Source organism: Girardinichthys multiradiatus, chromosome 5 (assembly GCF_021462225.1).
Source record: "Girardinichthys multiradiatus isolate DD_20200921_A chromosome 5, DD_fGirMul_XY1, whole genome shotgun sequence".
NCBI classification, from domain to species: Eukaryota; Metazoa; Chordata; class Actinopteri; order Cyprinodontiformes; family Goodeidae; genus Girardinichthys; species Girardinichthys multiradiatus.
In genome coordinates, this window is record NC_061798.1 from 5,805,156 (window position 1) to 5,824,953 (window position 19,798).

General features: G+C 42.8%; 1 protein-coding gene across 1 annotated transcript in view; it reads left to right on the forward strand.

The window, feature by feature from the left end:
- akt3b (v-akt murine thymoma viral oncogene homolog 3b) overlaps positions 1–19,798 on the forward strand; it is a 52,121-nt gene that overhangs the window by 3,649 nt on the left and 28,674 nt on the right. Inside the window, exon 2 of the mRNA XM_047364357.1 lies at positions 5,260–5,706. Within this exon, the coding sequence (XP_047220313.1) occupies positions 5,661–5,706 (46 nt within the window). The 5' untranslated portion in view covers positions 5,260–5,660. The remainder of the gene's footprint in view (positions 1–5,259; positions 5,707–19,798) is intronic.

Here is a 19,798-nt window from a genome sequence, read left to right on the forward strand (position 1 = left end):
CTTTATGGAAGAAAGAGGTAAGAAGGCTATTGTGGAATAAAGTGCTCTGGTCAGATAAAACTAAATTGATATGTTCAGTTCTGAAGTATGATTGTCAAATTATCGATATAATCGATATAAAAAAAACCTAATTATTCAAAGACACTCATTTGCATCAAAATCGATATAAACTGATCCATTCTTATTTGCCCAAATTGTCAAACTTCTTCCGGCAGCAGCTCAGAGACACTTCGCTCCTTCTCTTCCTGAGCTGCTGCTGAAAGTTTTAAACTCTAAAAAAAAACCATATGCTAATCTCTTTAGCTTCACAGACACAGACTGTGCACACACATCATGATGTCCTGTCAGTTTGAGCACCCCTGTCGAGGTGTGCTACCCAGGTGTGAAGTTCTGCACCACGCTCCGCTCTTTTTTTTTTTTTTTTCAAACTTAATTAAGAACAACAAAACGGAACATGGCACACATCTAGTTGACAAGAACACAGAAAAGAGTACGAAGGAAATAAATGAAAAGAATACAACCTATGTAAAATGTTCGAACACACAAAATTAAAGAAGTGTATTAAAATGTTGAAAAAAGATGACACGTTTAAAGGCCTTTTTATTCTTGCTGTCTATTATTTACTAAATATATTGCTTTACATACAAAAGTAATTTGAATAATTCTTTATTTGTGCCTCAGCAGTAACATTTATTTGTATGAGCATCAATTCGACAGGCGAATGGAAGCCCACAGTGGCCATTATAATAAAATAAAGCAATCAAAGGTCCATAAAGGATATTAACATTTATACTAAGTATTATCTTGTCTACTGTTTTGCCAAATAGGGAAGTGGTACTGTTAAATTAGATATTTATTTTCTAAATGAGGGCTGAATTGTTTCGCCCTAATAAAGGAAGTTCAAATACTGTCACATTGTTATTTCTATATTTTTTTCTTAACTACAATGAACCCTGTGCCTTCAAAAAGATATTGCTGTGTTATTGAAAATGGTATTGTGTATTTCTCTTAGTATAGGTATTGAGTTTGAAATTGTAGTATTTTGTCCACCCTACCCTGAACAGATCACCCTCAAGCTAAAATATGGTGGAGGTCCTGCTATATGGATGGCATTCTTCAGCAAGGACAGGGTAGGGCTAAATACAGGGCAATCAAAGAAGAACACCTTTTAAAGGCTGCGAAAGACTTAAGACTGAGGTTTAGTTTTAGTTGGACATTGACCCTAAATATACAGCAGGAGCTACAATATAATAGTTGAGAACGAAGCATATTTATGTTTGAATGGCTCAAAGGCCAGACCTAAAAACAATTGAGAATTTGTGGCAAGTCCGCAAAGAAAAATGGGCAAAAAAGTCTTTAGATGTTCAAAGTCGGTAAAGACATACCCGAAGTGTTCTGTCCAGAATTTATTTCTGCCACGCTGTGTGCACTGAAATTGACAATTACACTCTTGTTCAATAGGTGGACACAAACATACAGCTGGTAAACAAAGCAACAGGTCAAATCATGAAAGAGCAGAAGAAACATGGCACAATGCTTGTTGTTTTTTTACCATGCGGAGAAATCATATCAGGAACCACAAAAACTGCGTTAATGGTTCAAAATCACTTTATTTTTTCTACGTGGCTCCTTTGTTCTTCTTCTCTTCTCAGTGTATAAAACTGTGAATTACTGGTGCTGAGGAGGCTCAGTTGAGCTAAAAATCTAGGAATCTATGAATATGGATGCATAGGTGTCGGTGCAGCCTTAATATACTGTTCTGGTAACAGTTAACAGGTTAACTGTTAAGAAAGCTCCTATCATGTTCTTACAACAGTTATACTGAAACAGATGTAGCTTTATCTTTTGTCTCTAAAGATATCTGTGAATTGAGCTACAATCTTAAACTCACGTCTTGCTCCTGCTGAAAGGTTTTTTTTCTAAATGTGGAACATTTAGCTAGAGTGCTAGGCTAATGTTATCATGTTAAACAAATTGTCAAAGAGTCATGTTTTGATATGACTTTTGACGATTTAGTTCTAAACATAATTCAGTGCAATTTCTGTTTATCGTGTGCCAACAAAACTTACAGAAAACGTTTTCCTGCTTTACCAACTAGGCACTTTGATAATTATATTGTAAAATGTTCAAAGTAGTATTTCAACTGCTTTCTGCACTGCTATCTGCCCAACACAAGGATTTGCCAGAATACATTATCCAGATCAGGTCACATAACAAAGACTGGGCCACTACAATCTCTCTTTTACTGTGAACGCAATTGTAGGTTGCAAGGCTTAAAATACAGGTAGACGAACCGTGTCTAGGTTTGTTAAAACCTATTTGTGCAAAAAAGCAGTTGCATGGCTCACTGGAGGTGCGGCAGCCAAAATGATGTCTGGTACAAGTAGGCTGCATGGTATCATGACACTTGAAACATAAACATAAATACTATGAAATATTGCACCCAAGCAGTCCTTTGCAATTGTAATATTGCGATTGCGATTGTGATAGGATATATTTTGCAGCTCTAGAGTACACCAGCAGGTTTTGAACTAAGGTTTGTCACAGATTCCGATACCAATAGTTTGAAAAGGCTTTGATCTGGTGCCTTGCCCAACACTTAAGTTAACTATTGCAATTTTTTGCTGGGTACAGGCAACTGTCATCTTCTGAAGCCTATTGTTGGCTTTAGTCAATGAATTAAGTAGACGTTGCTGATAATGCGTTCTGTTCTTTCTAAATGCACATTTGTTTCAGTCCCCTCTGCTCTCATCTCATTCAAAGTGAAGGTGTTTGGGTAGACTGCTTGTGGCTCCAAATACAACCCCGCAAACTAAAGGTTGCAGTCTAGGAATATGTGCCGTCTGTAGGAAACGAAAGGCAAGCCTAGCATTACTGAAAACCTAGAGATGAGTTTTTAATTACCTTAGAAGGTCTGGTATCGCTGTCTAAAGGTGTTGATAGGGGAAAAATAAGTTACTTTGGTCAAAGCTGTATCAATGTGCCTGAGCAGCTGCAATCATGAATCCGCCAGGATAACATGCAAATGACTACAGACCAAGAACAGTACAAGAATTTACCATCTGTAGTGCCATTGCACAAATCGACAGCCTCAACCAAATTTAAAAGTTTACGCTATTCCTGGCGAACTCTGATTGGATGGAGTAGGTGGAACGGATGAGGTGCATTGATACACCCAGCAGCCTCAACCAAGGCGTTGTTAGTAAGACACTGCTGTGAAAGTGCTGACATCTACAGATATAAACATTTTCAGTTTGAGCTAAACCCTGTCTGTCTCTAACCTGTCTCTAAAGTATGTCTGACTAACTTTCTACCATTCTGTAGATTGCCACACTTTTTTAACAAGCTCAAAGCAACATGACATCTGTCTGCTTCAGGAAAATAAACCATGCCTTCTCATGGCGCACCCCATGTGTTCACCTAGTGAGTTATGCAATTGCACCAGTCATTCAATGTGATGTAAAAGAGATATAACTCATCAGACCAGGCCACATTCCTCCTTGCTCTGTGGTCCAGTTCTGATCCTAATGTGACCATTGTTGGTAATGCACAGGGGTCAGGTGGGCGGTATTGCAGCCCCATAGGTAACAACAGTAATGCACTGTGTATTCTGACATCAGACTGCATGGGCAGGACTTTGCTCCCCATGAGCATTAATCAGCCTTAGACCCTGCTGAGCTATAGTTTTGGAGATGCTCTGACCCTGTTGTTTAGCCATCACAATTTGGCCCTTGTTAAACGTGTTCAAATCCTTACACTTTTCTACTCTAACACATTAACTTTTGAAGACAAAATTTCCACTTGCTGTCTAATATACCCCCGTCTAACAGGTACCAATATGAAGATAATCAGTGTTATTCAATTTGTTTGTTGGTGGTCATAATGTTTGCCTAAATGGTGACATGCTTTAACGCTGTTAAATGTTTAAAATTTTAGTCTCTTTAAGCAAAACTAGTCTTCATTTTAAAGGGTGGGCCACACAGAGAGGGGAATTAACTCTTGCCATTGTAAAGGACACTAACCCTAACCTGTCTAATTAGATACTACACTGCTCTGAAAAATAAAAGGAACACTTAAACAACACAATATAACTCCAAGTAAATCAAACTTCTGTGAAATCAAACTGTCCACTTAGGAAGCAACACTGATTGACAATCAATTTCACATGTTGTGTAAATGGATTAGACAACAGGGGAAATCTTTGGTGATTAGCAAGACACACTCAATAAAGGAGTGGTTCTGCAGGTGGGGACCACAGACCACTTCTCAGTATCGATGCTTTCTGGCTGATGTTTTGGTCACTTTTGAATGTTGGTGGTGGTTTCACGCTCATGGTAGCATGAGACGGACTCTACAACCCACACAAGTGGCTCAGGTAGTGCAGCTCATCCAGGATGGCACATCAATGTGAGCTGTGGCAAGAAGGTTTGCTGTGTCTGTCAGCGTAGTGTCCAGAGCCTGGAGGAGCTACCAGGAGACAGGCCAGTACACCAGGAGACGTGGAGGAGGCCGTAGGAGGGCAACCACCCAGCAGCAGGACCGCTACCTCTACCTTTGTGCAAGGAGGAACAGGAGGAGCACTGCCAGAGCCCTGCAAAATGACCTCCAGCAGGCCATAAATGTGCATGTGTTCCCTTTATTTGTTTTTGAGCAGTGTATATTTTTATAGTGATAATTTAATATATTACAATTTTGGTAGCAGATGGAAGAACAATGAGGAAATTGACTTATGAAGCTGGAACTTGATAAGGAAAGCAAAAATTGAGTGGAGAGAGGAAGATGATAAACTGAAAGGTGGGAAAGTAAAAGTTTGGAATGTAACACAGAAGCAATGGTTTACGTAAGTAAAAGTGGAGGAGAAGGAAGGTACTAGAAACATGGAAAATATAAACCAACGAGAAAAGGGATGGGGAAGAAGAGATAAGAAGTTGACCCCTATCTAAAGATGAAGTGAGGAGGAAGATGAAATGAGGAACAGCTGAGTTGCTGAAAGAAAGCACAAGGATGGAGAGGTGAATTATATAAGGAGAAGGAAGCTGAGATCAGAAGGTTGTTAAAGTCTGAGAGTAGCTGGGGGAGTCATTAAAGAAGGAGGCAAAGAGAAGGTAAAGGAGTGAAGGAGGCAGGAAGTGTGCTACAGCTCTAAACAATGAGTGCTTGCTGGTTTTATTTGCTGTATGGAGGAAACTATCCACTGACCTGCTCTGTTTTTTTTTTCTCCTTCCCCCCTCTCCTTTCTCTGCTGCTGTTTCCTTCCAGGCTGACTCACCCCAGGAGTGCCCGAACACTTACGGAGAAGTTTCAGAGAACATAAGAGTAAGGAACACTGTGAAAACCGAGCTCAAGAAGGAAGGTGGGGAGAAGAAAGAGGAGAGGGGAAGAGAGACGGACAACAGCAAGTGAAAGAGGAGTTGCATATGTGCTGTGACAAGGAGAAGAGAAAGTGACAGCTGGAATAGAACGAGAACGCAAAATAGTTCGTTACAGAGAACAGCACCGCCCAGCAAGTAAGGAGAGCAAAGGTGCTGATCCCTTAAGAGAGGTTAAGCTGACCTCTAAGTTCAGAAAAAACCAAGCATCCTGCTACCCCTCCAGCTGCTGTCTCAGAACGGTCACCACACTGGGAGAACTGGGAGAACTGGTGTTGAGGAGAAGCCACCATGAGCGACCAGAACGTCGTCAAGGAAGGCTGGGTCCAGAAGAGAGGTCAGACTTTTTTAATCAGTTTTAGATGTGCTCTTTCTTCCTCAAAACAAATCAGTGTCATTAGTTGTTGTAAAGTTTGGTTGAGCTACCAGTTGGCTGACTCTGGATGGACGACTGCATCCGTAGTTTCTTGTATTTCCATGAGACACACAGCATCACTATTACCACCAAAAAATGTAGGGTTACTTAATTACATTGAAAACACATTAGCCAGCCACATTCAGTGGATTGCTTGTTCCATTATTACTGTAAACAAACACTAATATATTTTGTGGCACATATTTTGTACCACATACACAGTACTGCTGCCCCAAATACTCATTAGAGCACCAAATGTGGATTAAGACGGCACTGTAAATAGTCCCAGCAAATGCAGTGCATTGTTTTTACATAACCTGTGATTAAAACTGTGATCCATTTTCGTCTTTTAAAATCAACCCCTTAAGGACCTTCTCATTTTGTAAATTTTTTTTCCCTTCAGTCAGACGTTGGCAGATGTTACAGTTATGGTATTCACGTGAGAAAATACATAAACTAACAGCACACATTGATTCTGAGTTTTAGTCTGCATGTTGTTCAGTCAGAGTACTTTTCGGGTTCATCGGTGGGCCGCCACAAGCAGCTCATGCATGCTGTGAAGATGTTCATTTTTATATACAAAACCGCCATTGTGGGCAGTACCAGCTGTGAATGGATGCAGTGAGTCAAATGGTTGCAACTTGCACAAAATTATGGCATGCTACCTTTAATTGAAGAATTTGTGTTTATTTGAAACCTGAACGTTCTTGTAATATAAACAGCAATACAACAATATAACATTTCTAATCTGATTGAGAAACATTTACTACAGACATTTATTATTGAATTAAATAATATCCATATTATAATGTCACGATTTTTCCTATTAAATTGATTTCTACAAGTTTTTCAAAGTGCTCTTCAGTTACGTCTGAATTACTTTGAATTGTGAAATAGATCTAAGCTATTAGACTTAATAGCAATATTAAGTCTTTTAGCTAATAAAACTAATCAATATCAATAACACTTGGTAACATTTAAGGCTCTCCCACCACTTTTAAATTGCTAGTAAGGCAGCATTTTGTCTAGAGCCAAAATAAGAAGAGAAATGCTGACAGAAAAGATGTTAAGGAACTGTACCCCGGGACTGGCTCTAATGCCAGAGATGAACTCTGATTCAAAGCTTCCCCTCAGTGCCTCAATAAACGTCTTTTTCACACCTATAGTTCGTTTACTTTGGTCCGAATCAGTTGATGAATTTGTTGACTTGTAACCTTTTCTGGTGGTTTGGATTTCTTTTCACACAGATTAAACTCCAAGCCAACCAAACCTTGACACTACATACCATGTGAGAACATTCAGTCTGTTTATTGGTCAGATGTGTCCGGGGGGAGAACCAAATGTAAATACAGGGAGCAGATGCTGTTTTCTGAGCTATTCAAACACATGGGGAATTTTGTTTTCTTATTAGTAATTTTCAGGTTACTATTTCAGGCAAAATTATCTTTGAAGTATACTGAATGATTTTGAGAAGATGTCTTGAAGTTTTAGAGTTTGTTTTAAACAGACTAAACACCTCCAGTGTAAAAACACCTTCAGTTCTTTGTAACTCCAAATCTAAAATATTTTGGCTGTTCAAACTGGAACATGGTTCTGTACTGAACAGATTTGTTCAAACAAACTTTGATATTCATGAAACCTTCATTTGAAGTGCTTTTTGGCAATAGGTCGAGGCAAGGAGCAAAACGACATTATACAGGTCCTTCTCAAAATATTAGCATATTGTGATAAAGTTCATTATTTTCCATAATGTCATGATGAAAATTTAACATTCATATATTTTAGATTCATTGCACACTAACTGAAATATTTCAGGTCTTTTATTGTCTTAATACGAATGATTTTGGCATACAGCTCATGAAAACCCAAAATTCCTATCTCACAAAATTAGCATATTTCATCCGACCAATAAAAGAAAAGTGTTTTTAATACAAAAAACGTCAACCTTCAAATAATCATGTACAGTTATGCACTCAATACTTGGTCGGGAATCCTTTTGCAGAAATGACTGCTTCAATGCGGCGTGGCATGGAGGCAATCAGCCTGTGGCACTGCTGAGGTCTTATGGAGGCCCAGGATGCTTCGATAGCGGCCTTTAGCTCATCCAGAGTGTTGGGTCTTGAGTCTCTCAACGTTCTCTTCACAATATCCCACAGATTCTCTATGGGGTTCAGGTCAGGAGAGTTGGCAGGCCAATTGAGCACAGTGATACCATGGTCAGTAAACCATTTACCAGTGGTTTTGGCACTGTGAGCAGGTGCCAGGTCGTGCTGAAAAATGAAATCTTCATCTCCATAAAGCTTTTCAGCAGATGGAAGCATGAAGTGCTCCAAAATCTCCTGATAGCTAGCTGCATTGACCCTGCCCTTGATAAAACACAGTGGACCAACACCAGCAGCTGACACGGCACCCCAGACCATCACTGACTGTGGGTACTTGACACTGGACTTCTGGCATTTTGGCATTTCCTTCTCCCCAGTCTTCCTTCAGACTCTGGCACCTTGATTTCCGAATGACATGCAGAATTTGCTTTCATCTGAAAAAAGTACTTTGGACCACTGAGCAACAGTCCAGTGCTGCTTCTCTGTAGCCCAGGTCAGGCGCTTCTGCCGCTGTTTCTGGTTCAAAAGTGGCTTGACCTGGGGAATGCGGCACCTGTAGCCCATTTCCTGCACACGCCTGTGCACGGTGGCTCTGGATGTTTCTACTCCAGACTCAGTCCACTGCTTCCGCAGGTCCCCCAAGGTCTGGAATCGGCCCTTCTCCACAATCTTCCTCAGGGTCCGGTCACCTCTTCTCGTTGTGCAGCGTTTTCTGCCACACTTTTTCCTTCCCACAGACTTCCCACTGAGGTGCCTTGATACAGCTCTCTGGGAACAGCCTATTCGTTCAGAAATTTCTTTCTGTGTCTTACCCTCTTGCTTGAGGGTGTCAATAGTGGCCTTCTGGACAGCAGTCAGGTCGGCAGTCTTACCCATGATTGGGGTTTTGAATGATGAACCAGGCTGGGAGTTTTAAAGGCCTCAGGAATCTTTTGCAGGTGTTTAGAGTTAACTCGTTGATTCAGATGATTAGGTTCATAGCTCGTTTAGAGACCCTTTTAATGATATGCTAATTTTGTGAGATAGGAATTTTGGGTTTTCATGAGCTGTATGCCAAAATCATCCGTATTAAGACAATAAAAGACCTGAAATATTTCAGTTAGTGTGCAATGAATCTAAAATATATGAATGTTAAATTTTCATCATGACATTATGGGAAATAATGAACTTTATCACAATATGCTAATATTTTGAGAAGGACCTGTATAGATGGGCCACACCTGGGCTGGATTTTATACTAAGCAAACTGACATAGCGGTACATGCTGCTTGGTTTTCTGTCCTAGGTTGTTGGAAGTTGAAACTTTCTGTTACTGTTTTCTTGTAAAGAATGTAGTTTCTGTAGAACTTCTTGTCCCGTTCCTGCTGTTGTAGTAATATTATTCTCAGTAGAAGTGCCTGTTGTTTAAAAGGGGAACTGCAGTCAGAGTAGTTCATCTCAAGCACTACTATGAATGGAATCTTTGCTGCTGAAACATGAAACTTCTCTGCAGCATTTTCTGATTGGTGGATTTCACTTTAGATGATGAGGAAAAGGTTGCTCATATTCAGTCTGAGTGCAAGAAAATCCCTTCTTCATGGTGAAAGTAATCTGATTAAGAGAAAGCAATCAGGTTTCATGGTAACATGAAACACAGACTGGTTGCCAGTCTATCACGAGGCAACAGACTCACTCTCACTTAACCCAACATGCATGCTTTTCGACTGTGGAAGGAGGCTGGGGTACCCAGAGACAACCCATGCATGCATGAGGATAACCTACTACCTGCACACAGGAATGCCCTGGCCAGGATTCAAATATGGACTGTGCTACCCAAATGTGCACTATATAACAAGATAGTTTTTTTTCTGTAGAATTGTTTAAAAAAAAAAACTATGTTCAACTTCATATTTTAGATGAAAAAACTGATTTAAAATTCAACAAGACAGAGTTTTTCATACTTCAGGTCTCTGGAACTGTCTCCCACTGAGTTGTAGAACTGTGGACTCTGTTTTTTTATGTATTTTTAAGTAACTAAAAGCTATCTTTTTAAAATATCTTTCACTTAAGTTTTTTTTTTTCCTTTATACAGCACTTTGTAATCTGTCTTGAAATGTACAATAATATATTCTTCCTTACTTACCTTAAGCAGCCTTTCTGTGGTGAAGGATTGTTAATTATATTAGAACCAGAGGCCATATCACACTGCATGTAAGGGAGCAGTCTGTGTTACACAGCTCTGCAGTTAAACAGGATTTCATGAATATTTTAAAACACAATATGTAGATACTTTATAAAGAATGCTAACATTTTCAGATACAGCATGATCCTTATAGATTTGGACTCAAATTTGTAAAACGGCGACTGTGCTGTAATGTGTTCAAATTGCAGTATTCACTGTTCTAAAAGTAGCCTGAATGTTGAAACTGACAGGCTTCTGTAGAAAAATACATTTTATTTTCCAGAAGCTTCTGACACATTTTGTGTTTCCTCTGACTTCCTTTTTTTTTCAAACACCTCACTAGTACTGAAGTGAGGTGCATGGATTAGGGTTGGTCAAATGTAAAATAATCTCTTCAGATAGTCACCATCTCTGGGAGAAATACATGTCTCTCAAATCAGACTGGTAGAAATTGCTGTTGTCCAGTTGGAGGCATAGCTGAACAGGTTAAATGAAGAGGGCTGGTTTTGTTTTATCTGCATGTCTTTCAGTGAGAAAGATTAAATAAACCTAGCTGCATACAACTTAGTGAAAACAATACAAGAAAGGAAGATCCTGAAGTTTGGATAGATCTGAGTTAGCTAAATGTTCAAATTCTGAGCCTGTGTTGGCAGAGGACTGGACTGACATTGCAGTACTAGCTTCGTTGGTTAGTCTAAGCTGATTAGAAATGTGCTCCATTTATCTTAATGAATATTGCAAGTTAATTTATTCAACAGGTAGAGGTCATTAGTCCAAAGATTACATTTAATGAGTGCTTTAATTTGCTGATCAGTTTTTTAACCTACTGAGAGTTATAAACTGCAGACGTTTGTTGAATTTCTAAGTAAAACAAACAATGAACTAAACAGTTTCACTTGATTAAAATGGGCACCTAATAAAGTGTTAGTTATTTTGTTAATATAATAACTTGCCAAGTTCTTTTGCACTTAATTATATGGTGAGATAACCTCCTTTTTAAATGAGCTATTTCAAGAATCAAATTGGCAACATTCAAAATTGTCCAACAGAACAAAAACCTTAAGTTTCTCCTATCATGTTCCCATTCCAAAGCTTCCCATTATTGCATCTTGGAACAGAAACAGTACTTGTACTCTGCTAATGCTGAGAATGGTTTTTAAAAGCACTGAAAGCCACCCAGAGTACAGTCATCCTATTGCAGTGTTTCTTCTGTTGAAGGCGTGAAAGTTGCTTGTTGAAAACATCAGCTCCTGTCATGAAAGATGTGTTTTCTATCCATCCCACTGAGGACTTGGACCCGGCCACTCTGTCAGTGTAAAGACCAGCACCTACAGGGCTTGGACAATAAAACTGAAACACCTGTCATTTTAGTGTGGGAGGTTTCATGGCTAAATTGGACCAGCCTGGTAGCCAGTCTTCATTGATTGCACATTGCACCAGTAAGAGCAGAGTGTGAAGGTTCAATTAGCAGGGTAAGAGCACAGTTTTGCTCAAAATATTGAAATGCCCACAACATTATGGGTGACATACCAGAGTTCAAAAGAGGACAAATTGTTGGTGCACGTCTTGCTGGCGCATCTGTGACCAAGACAGCAAGTCTTTGTGATGTATCAAGAGCCACGGTATCCATGGTAATGTCAGCATACCACCAAGAAGGACGAACCACATCCAACAGGATTAACTGTGGACGCAAGAGGAAGCTGTCTGAAAGGGATGTTTGGGTGCTAACCTGGATTGTATCCAAAAAACATAAAACCACGGCTGCCCAAATCATGGCAGAATTAAATGTGCACCTCAACTCTCCTGTTTCCACCAGAACTGTCCGTCGGGAGCTCCACAGGGTCAATATACACGGCTGGGCTGCTATAGCCAAACCTTTGGTCACTCATGCCAATGCCAAACGTCGGTTTCAATGGTGCAAGGAGCGCAAATCCTGGGCTGTGGACAATGTGAAACATGTATTGTTCTCTGATGAGTCCACCTTTACTGTTTTCCCCACATCCAGGAGAGTTACGGTGTGGAGAAGCCCCAAAGAAGCGTACCACCCAGACTGTTGCATGCCCAGAGTGAAGCATGGGGGTGGATCAGTGATGGTTTGGGCTGCCATATCATGGCATTCCCTTGGCCCAATACTTGTGCTAGATGGGTGCGTCACTGCCAAGGACTACCGAACCATTCTTGAGGACCATGTGCATCCAATGGTTCAAACATTGTATCCTGAAGGCGGTGCCGTGTATCAGGATGACAATGCATCAATACACACAGCAAGACTGGTGAAAGATTGGTTTGATGAACATGAAAGTGAAGTTGAACATCTCCCATGGCCTGCACAGTCACCAGATCTAAATATTATTGAGCCACTTTGGGGTGTTTTGGAGGAGTGAGTCAGGAAACGTTTTCCTCCACCAGTATCACGTAGTGACCTGGCCACTATCCTGCAAGAAGAATGGCTTAAAATCCCTCTGACCAGTGTGCAGGACTTGTTTATGTCATTCCCAAGACGAATTGATGCTGTATTGGCTGCAAAAGGAGGCCCTACACCATACTAATAAATTATTGTGGTCTAAAACCAGGTGTTTCAGTTTCATTGTCCAACCCCTGTACATGCAATGGCTGTTTACCTGCCAGTGCCTGCACAGAAGGCAAGCTACGGGCTGCATTCTATCCTGAGCTGCACTTGGCTGCTGGAGTTTATTTCCCACACTGCTTTGTGTGTTTGTGTAAGTTTGTCCATTAGAGTTCATTCATTAGGAGTTTTTTTTTTCTTTCGGGTCTGAGCTCATAGCTGTTGGCGTGGAGGCAGGAGGAAGTTTCTCTGTGGCGCTATGAGCCTACAGAGGATGACCTAATGCTTAGGTTCCTTCCTCTCTAGCCCTACAAGCCCCTTAGTTGTTTTTTTTGCACTTCTGTGTTTTCTTGTAGTTTAGTTTAGACTTAACACCTCTCAAAGATTGCCTACACTTGTTTTATAAAAAAATATGAAAATGAAATCTCTACTCTAAATGTTAAAGAAAGCTAATGACACACTTGATATTTTGCAAGTTTTTTGTGTTTCTTTTGCTGCCTCTCAGTGTAAACCTTAAATTCAAATTCATTGCTAAAGTCCCAGAGGTTAGTAAGCGCCCCCAGTAGGTCTCAGAAAGACCTCTGACAGTGGTGCATGAATGACTTGAAAATACAGCTAAAGTACATACAAATATAGTCTGTGTTACAATGGACTGTACAACAGATTCAGCAAATTAAAACAAATATCAAAATAACTAATTTAAATCTATAAATACAACTAGAAATGTAACCCATCTTTTCCTGCAATTGTAGAATAATTTGGCCAGCTATAGGCTAGATATAGCCTTTATTAACTCTGTTATAATATTGTTACTTATATGGTCCCAATAAAATGCTCTCGCTCCTGAACAGCTGGGAATATTGGAGCAAGGTGTGCAGGGCAGGTCACATGGCAGGAAGCTACAGCAGCAACCTGTCTTTTCCCTGTGAATGTACTTGTAAACAGTGAACTATTCTGGGAAAACCCAGACTCCAGAGATAATACCAAATTAATGTACTCAAAAGTGGTACACATTGAAATATGCCATGATTGTTTAAAAACTGGCTGCACAAAAACCTGCCCACAATGGTTGTCTTGGCTGCTGCTAACACGGAGTCACAAGTCAACAACACGTAATGGCAGCTGAGGACTGTATCTAGGATTCTCATAAAGATCAGGTAAAATTAAAATGATCAGGATCCCAATCCGATACCTGAGATTAAGACATCCCAAGTGTTTTGTAGTCCTAACAGGAGCTTTTCAAATGCAGTGTCATTTAGTCATTTTTTGGACATTTGGGGCAAATCAACATGTTTGTGGGAACAAACCTGTCCAGCAAACAAAAGTGACCCTTCTTCTTGGTGGCTTTAGTAATAGAGCTGTATGTGTTACTGAAGATTATGTTGTCCCAATCGCTTTGTTGATCTCAAGCCTTGTGAGTCATTGCATGCGCAAGAACAGTTTTGATTTGTATATAGATGCAGATGCTCTTTAGTTGGTGATGACTGATGCATCAGTTTGTTAGCTGTGATGCAAATATGAAGTCAAAACCCTCCCAGGGCATATTCAAGTTGTCCAACTTTTGTACTTTATTTTTGTCACAAATCAGGTCAATAACTAAGTATAAGGCTGTATTTAGGGTCAATTCAATTCAGTTTATTTATATAGCGCCAATTCACAACACATGTCGTCTCAAGGCACTTCACAAAAGTCAGGTACATACATTCAAATGAATCCTAGTCATTGAAGAGTGCAGTCAGATTCAGTTATTTATTCAAATTGGATAAAAAAATTTCTGTCTAAGGAAACCCAGCAGATTGCATCCAGTCAGTGACTTGCAGCATTCCCTCCTCCTGGATGAGCATGTAGAGACAGTGGACAGTCACTGGCGTTGACTTTGCTGCAATCCCTCATACTGAGCATGCATGTAGCGACAGTGGAGAGGAAAAACTCCCTTTTAACAGGAAGAAACCTCCAGCAGAACCAGGCTCCGTGTGAGCGGCCATCTGCCACGACCGACTGGGGGTTTGAGAGAACAGAGCAGAGACACAAAGAGAACAAAGAAGCACTGATCCAGGAGTACTTTCTATGGGAAGGAAAAGTAAATGTTAATGGATGTAGATCTTTTAGTCGTTTCACCTAGAAAGAAAGAACAGATAAACTCTGAGCCAGTTTTCAAGGTTAGAGTCTGAAAGAGGGCACATAGAGTTAGTCACAGTAAAAGCTCAGTCAATTGCTATGTCTAGGAGAGAGAAAGGGTTAAACACTGAAAGACAGGGCCATGTGGATCATCGGTAGAGGGTGAGCATTAAGTTGTTGCCAGCAGAAGCTTGGACAATGCCCCTCTCCAGAAAGGTGTTACAGGTAGACACAGAGTCAGGTCAAGTGTAGCTTCTAGGAAGAGAAAAGAGGGAGAACATAAAGTTAAAAACTGAAATAACAGCAAATAATGCAGAATTAGAGAGTAGTATGAGAATGTAGCGAAGAGCGTGAAAGTGGTCATTATGTCCTCCAGCAGTCTAAGCCTATAGCAGCATAACTACAGAGATAGCTCAGGATAACCTAAGCCACTCTAACTATGTTTTATCAAAAAGGAAAGTTTTAAACCTAGCCTTAAAAGTAGACAGTTTTTCCATCTAGAGCCCACTGATGGCCATTGTTATACTAAAAACCACAACGATTGGGATACCTCTCTCTGTCAGATTGACCATAACCATTGGAAAAGAGAGGGGGTCATACAGGTAGCAGAAATGAAGGGTGTGTTTGCACCTCAACCATAACTGAGCTGGTTTAGGCTAAATCACTTGTTTTACATTGAAGTGGTGCTGATGTGTGTAAATAAATTGGGACATTTTGGCTCAAACTAAATCTGATTGAAGGACAGAGCTGTATACTTAAAAAGAAAGAACTTACTTCAGTGTCGTTAAAGTTATTGTTTGTCTAGAAATACACAACTCAGAAATTTGATCTTTTTTTTTTTTTGTGGCACCAGAGGCCTTATCTTTCATTTTTTGATAGTAGGTAGACAGGAGAGAGGGCAAAGAGAGGAGGAGACATTCGGCAAAGGTCACCGGGTCCGGGACTCGAACCTGGGACAGCCGCCCCGAGGACTATAGCTTCTGTACAAAGTCGCATGCTTAACCCCTACACCACCAGCACCGCGCTAAGAAATGAGACGATTTCTGATCATTGGTTTTTTTAATGTTTTAACTTGCTGCTTTAACACCATCTCATTCAGACACACGTACCGCGTCAGGAGTTGGAATTGCAAGCATTAATCGATGCCATTTTTAGCATTTTATTACTTATTATTTAGTATGGCGTTTTAATTTAGGTGCCTACATTATTTAGTTATATAAAATTCCATAGTAATTAGCTTGTGTTTTGTAAATTTATAGATTAGGTGGGATAGCTATAGGTTAGCATAGGAAATTTAGCTTTAGCGTTAGTACTTATTAGTATTTGCTTCTAGAATAGTTAGTGTGTTTGATATTGTGTATTCTGTGTTAGGATGGTACGTAGTTATAGTGTAGTTGGTTGCTGAAGTACTACTGGATTACATAGGTTTCCAGAGGATTTGGAGATTAGGTGCCAGTGATGGCGGCGATGTTTGAACTTTAGCCCATGTTAGCAATGATCCTGCTAACATCATTTTACAACTCACAAACTGGACCCATTCTGCCCTCCACTGCCTCGGCAGCACTGGCTTCGGGCACCATTGAGTCAGAGCCTTGAGCCAGCGGCTTGAACTGATAAGGCTCAGGCCCCCTGGGCTCCATGAAGCCTCCCACAACCTCCAGTGTTGCATTCGTTTCGATGTCTCACTATGGGATATGGAGACTCCCGTATTGCCAGACAGCTTATCTCTTGTGACCTCCAGCGCTTAGCTGAGACTATCCTATTCCAGTGAGGATTTAAAACAGCTGAGGCGACACTTAGAACTGAGACGTCCAACCTATAAAATCGAGCAAAAGTGAGTGGAGAAGACCAGCTCGCCCTGCACATATGTCCTGGATAGACACCCCCTTGAAGAGGGCCCAGGACGCAGCCATGCCACGGGTGGAATGAGCACGCAGGCCCACAGGGGGCTGAAGCCCCTGGATGTGTATAGGATAACGCAATTGCTCCAACAATCCAGTGAGAGAGAGGGATGCTGCTTTGTAATGGGCTTGCCCCTAAAAGGTTTTGCCCAGGACAAAAAAAGCTGATCACTTTTCCGGAAGCTGCTAGTCCTGTCCAAGTAGGCCCGCAGAGCCCGGCCTGGACAGAGCTTGTTCAGCCTCTGTTCCTCCAGGGTGGAAAAAGGCGGCGGAGCAAAGGCTGTAAGAACAATTGGAGAGAATGAGCCCACCACTTTAGGTTCAAAAGCTGGGATGGGCTGCAGTGAGACCTTGACACCTCCGGGACCAAACTTGGTACAGGAGGGGTTCATTGAGAGAGCATGGAGATTACCTACACGTTTGGCAGATGCCAAGGCAAGCAATAACACTGCCTTAAGGGACAGATGCTTGAGGTCAGCCTCCTCCAAAGGTTCAAATGGGGGGCTGGCGAGGCCCTCCAACAACACCGTCAGGTCCCATGGGGGGGCCAGGGACCTGGCAACCGGCAGGAGTCTACGTGCCCCTTTCATAAAACGACCCACCAAAGGGTGTTGGCTGGCTGTTCCCCTCAAAGCCTACGTGGCATGCCGAGATGGCAGCCAGGTAAACCTTAATCGTGGAGAACGCCTTTCTCTTGTCAACCAGCTCCTGCAGAAATGACAAAATCACCCCAACATTTACATTTATAAAGACCTAGTGGAGGAAGCCCTAGCACTCTGAATGGTGTTTATAACATTCTGATGGAGCCCTGCTGTGGTCAAATTATACCACTCACGGGCCAGGCCCATATCTTTAGGTGCTCTGGGTGTGGGTGAAACATTTTTCCCCCAACCTGAGGCAACATGTCCTCCCACAGCGGGAGTTGCCAAGGAGGTCCTTTCAGGGGCTGATATATCTCTGCCAACCAGTGCATCGCTGGCCAGTGTGGAGCTATCAGGATCAGCGTGTGGTGGTGCTCCCTCACTCTGGCTAGAGTAGGTGCAATCAGAGCCAAGGGGGGGAAAGCATACATAAGAACGTGGAGCCAGGCGTGTGCGAGTGCGTCCACTCAGAGTGGCGCAACCCGATCGTGCATCGAGAAGAACAGTGGACACTGAGCGTTCTCGTTGGAGGCAAACAGGTCCACTGTTGCCCGCCCAAAACGGAACCACAGCTGTTCCACAATGGCTGGATGTAGGGTCCAATCTCCGTATGACGGAGTGCCCCTGGACAGGATGTCTGCTCCGCGGTTCAGAGCTCTGGGTACATGGGTAGCCCTGAGTGACAGGAGATGCCTGCTGCTCCATAAGAGCAGCTTGTGAGCCAGAGTGTGCAACCAAAGGGAACGCAGTCCTCCCTGACGGTTGACATAAGCCACTGTAGTGGTGTTGTCGTTACTTACAAGGACGTGATGACCGCTGAGGAACGTGAGGAAGTGATTTAGTGTGAGAAACACTGCTAAGAGCTCCAGATTTATGTGGGACCGCTGGAGGTTCTGGCTCCAGAGACCTCTTACGCATCGGCCCTCGTGAATTCCTCCCCATCCTGACAGGCTCGCGTCCTTTGTGACCACTTCCGTGATACAACGGGACCTAGCAGCACACCCTGCTTCAGAAAGCCCAGACGGCGCCAGGGCACAGCGCTCTGAAATACTCTGTTGTGACCGTCACCTTCCGTGCGCCATGACGCACAGGGTGTCGAGCCTCCTCGTCCTTCGGCTGGGGAAACGTCTCGCAGCAGAGAGTCGGAGGGACACGCACTCTGTGGCTGGGTGTGCAGAGCTGGTGAACGGGGAACGTCCAACTCCATCACCCGCGAGAGGGTTGGGTTCTGTCTTCCTGCGAAGACAGAAACGGAGCGCTTCGTCTTCCTTCTTTCGAGGCTCACGCCACTGTTGCATGTTGGCTAAGGCGGAACCGAAGATGCCTGCCGGCACAATCGGCATATGCAGAATGTCGTCCCTTTCACGGTCTGACAGGTTGGTCAGGTTGAGCCACCTCACTCTTTCCTGCAAAACCATCGTCCCCATTGATTTCCTCGTGGCCAGCACTGCACGCGAAGGCAGATGTCCGTGATCACAGTGAACTCATCCCAAACATCAGGGTCCGGCTTGGTGGCCATGTTTTCGCACAGCTCCGCTTGATATGCGGAGAGCATGGAAGACCGGTTAAGAGCTCTTACAGCATCCGCTGCCACTTTATAAGCTCTTTCGGTCAGGGCTGATTGAAAATGGTCTGCCTTGGATGGCACTGTGGGGTTTTTGGAGGACGTTTGCAGCTGTGGGAGCAGGTGTGCTGCCACTAGCAGCTCCACGGGGGGCATGCGTCGGATGTCCAGCTTCTCCGTGCCCTCGAAGTCTAGAGAGCAAGCTCCGTGAATCGCCTTGGTGGTCTGATGCAATTTCTTCCCTTCGTAGTGGGATCTGGTTGTCTCCGCTACTATTTCAGGCCCGGGGATGTTGAGCCTGGATGCAGCGTGTTTGCACATTGTCTGCATGTCCATGCCCATAGCGGGGGAGGCTGTTGCGCTCTCCCTGCCTTACCCGGGAACCAGCGGGGCGCCCGGCTTCGCAGCTTGTGGGTTTGGGATGAAAAATTCCTCTTTGTCGTCATCCTCTGAAATGAGGACCCCTGAGATTACTTCATCTTTGTCCTCGTAGTCCTGGGGCATCTTCAAGGGGCGAGAGGGCTGTGGCCATGTCCATTTGCGAACCCCAGCTGGCAGTGGCACCCGGTCCGGCGTGAACTTTCTCCCCCTGTTCGCTGTCGTTGCTGGGTGGCAGCCCACTCGACGACAAGTATGGGTCTCTGCCGGACAGGCTAGCTTGGCGTGCTAGCCAACTTTGGAGGCTCTTCATTGTGAAGCGGGAACAGTCCGCACATGAACCTGGGGGTGAGCCTTCGAGTTGCTATCTCCTCTGGTATGAGGGGATGCAGGATCCATGTCGGTAGCTCGTTTGCTAACCGAACTTAACGCTGAGCTGCCTGGTGTGACATCTCAAAGCAGATGGTATTAGCTGGTCTGCTAATACAGGTGGTAGTAGCTCCAGGCTATGGTGAAGGCTAGAGAGGTAGCAGCTAGTGCCCGTCGGCAGAGAGCGTTAAACTTTTTCCTTCGCCAGTGGACA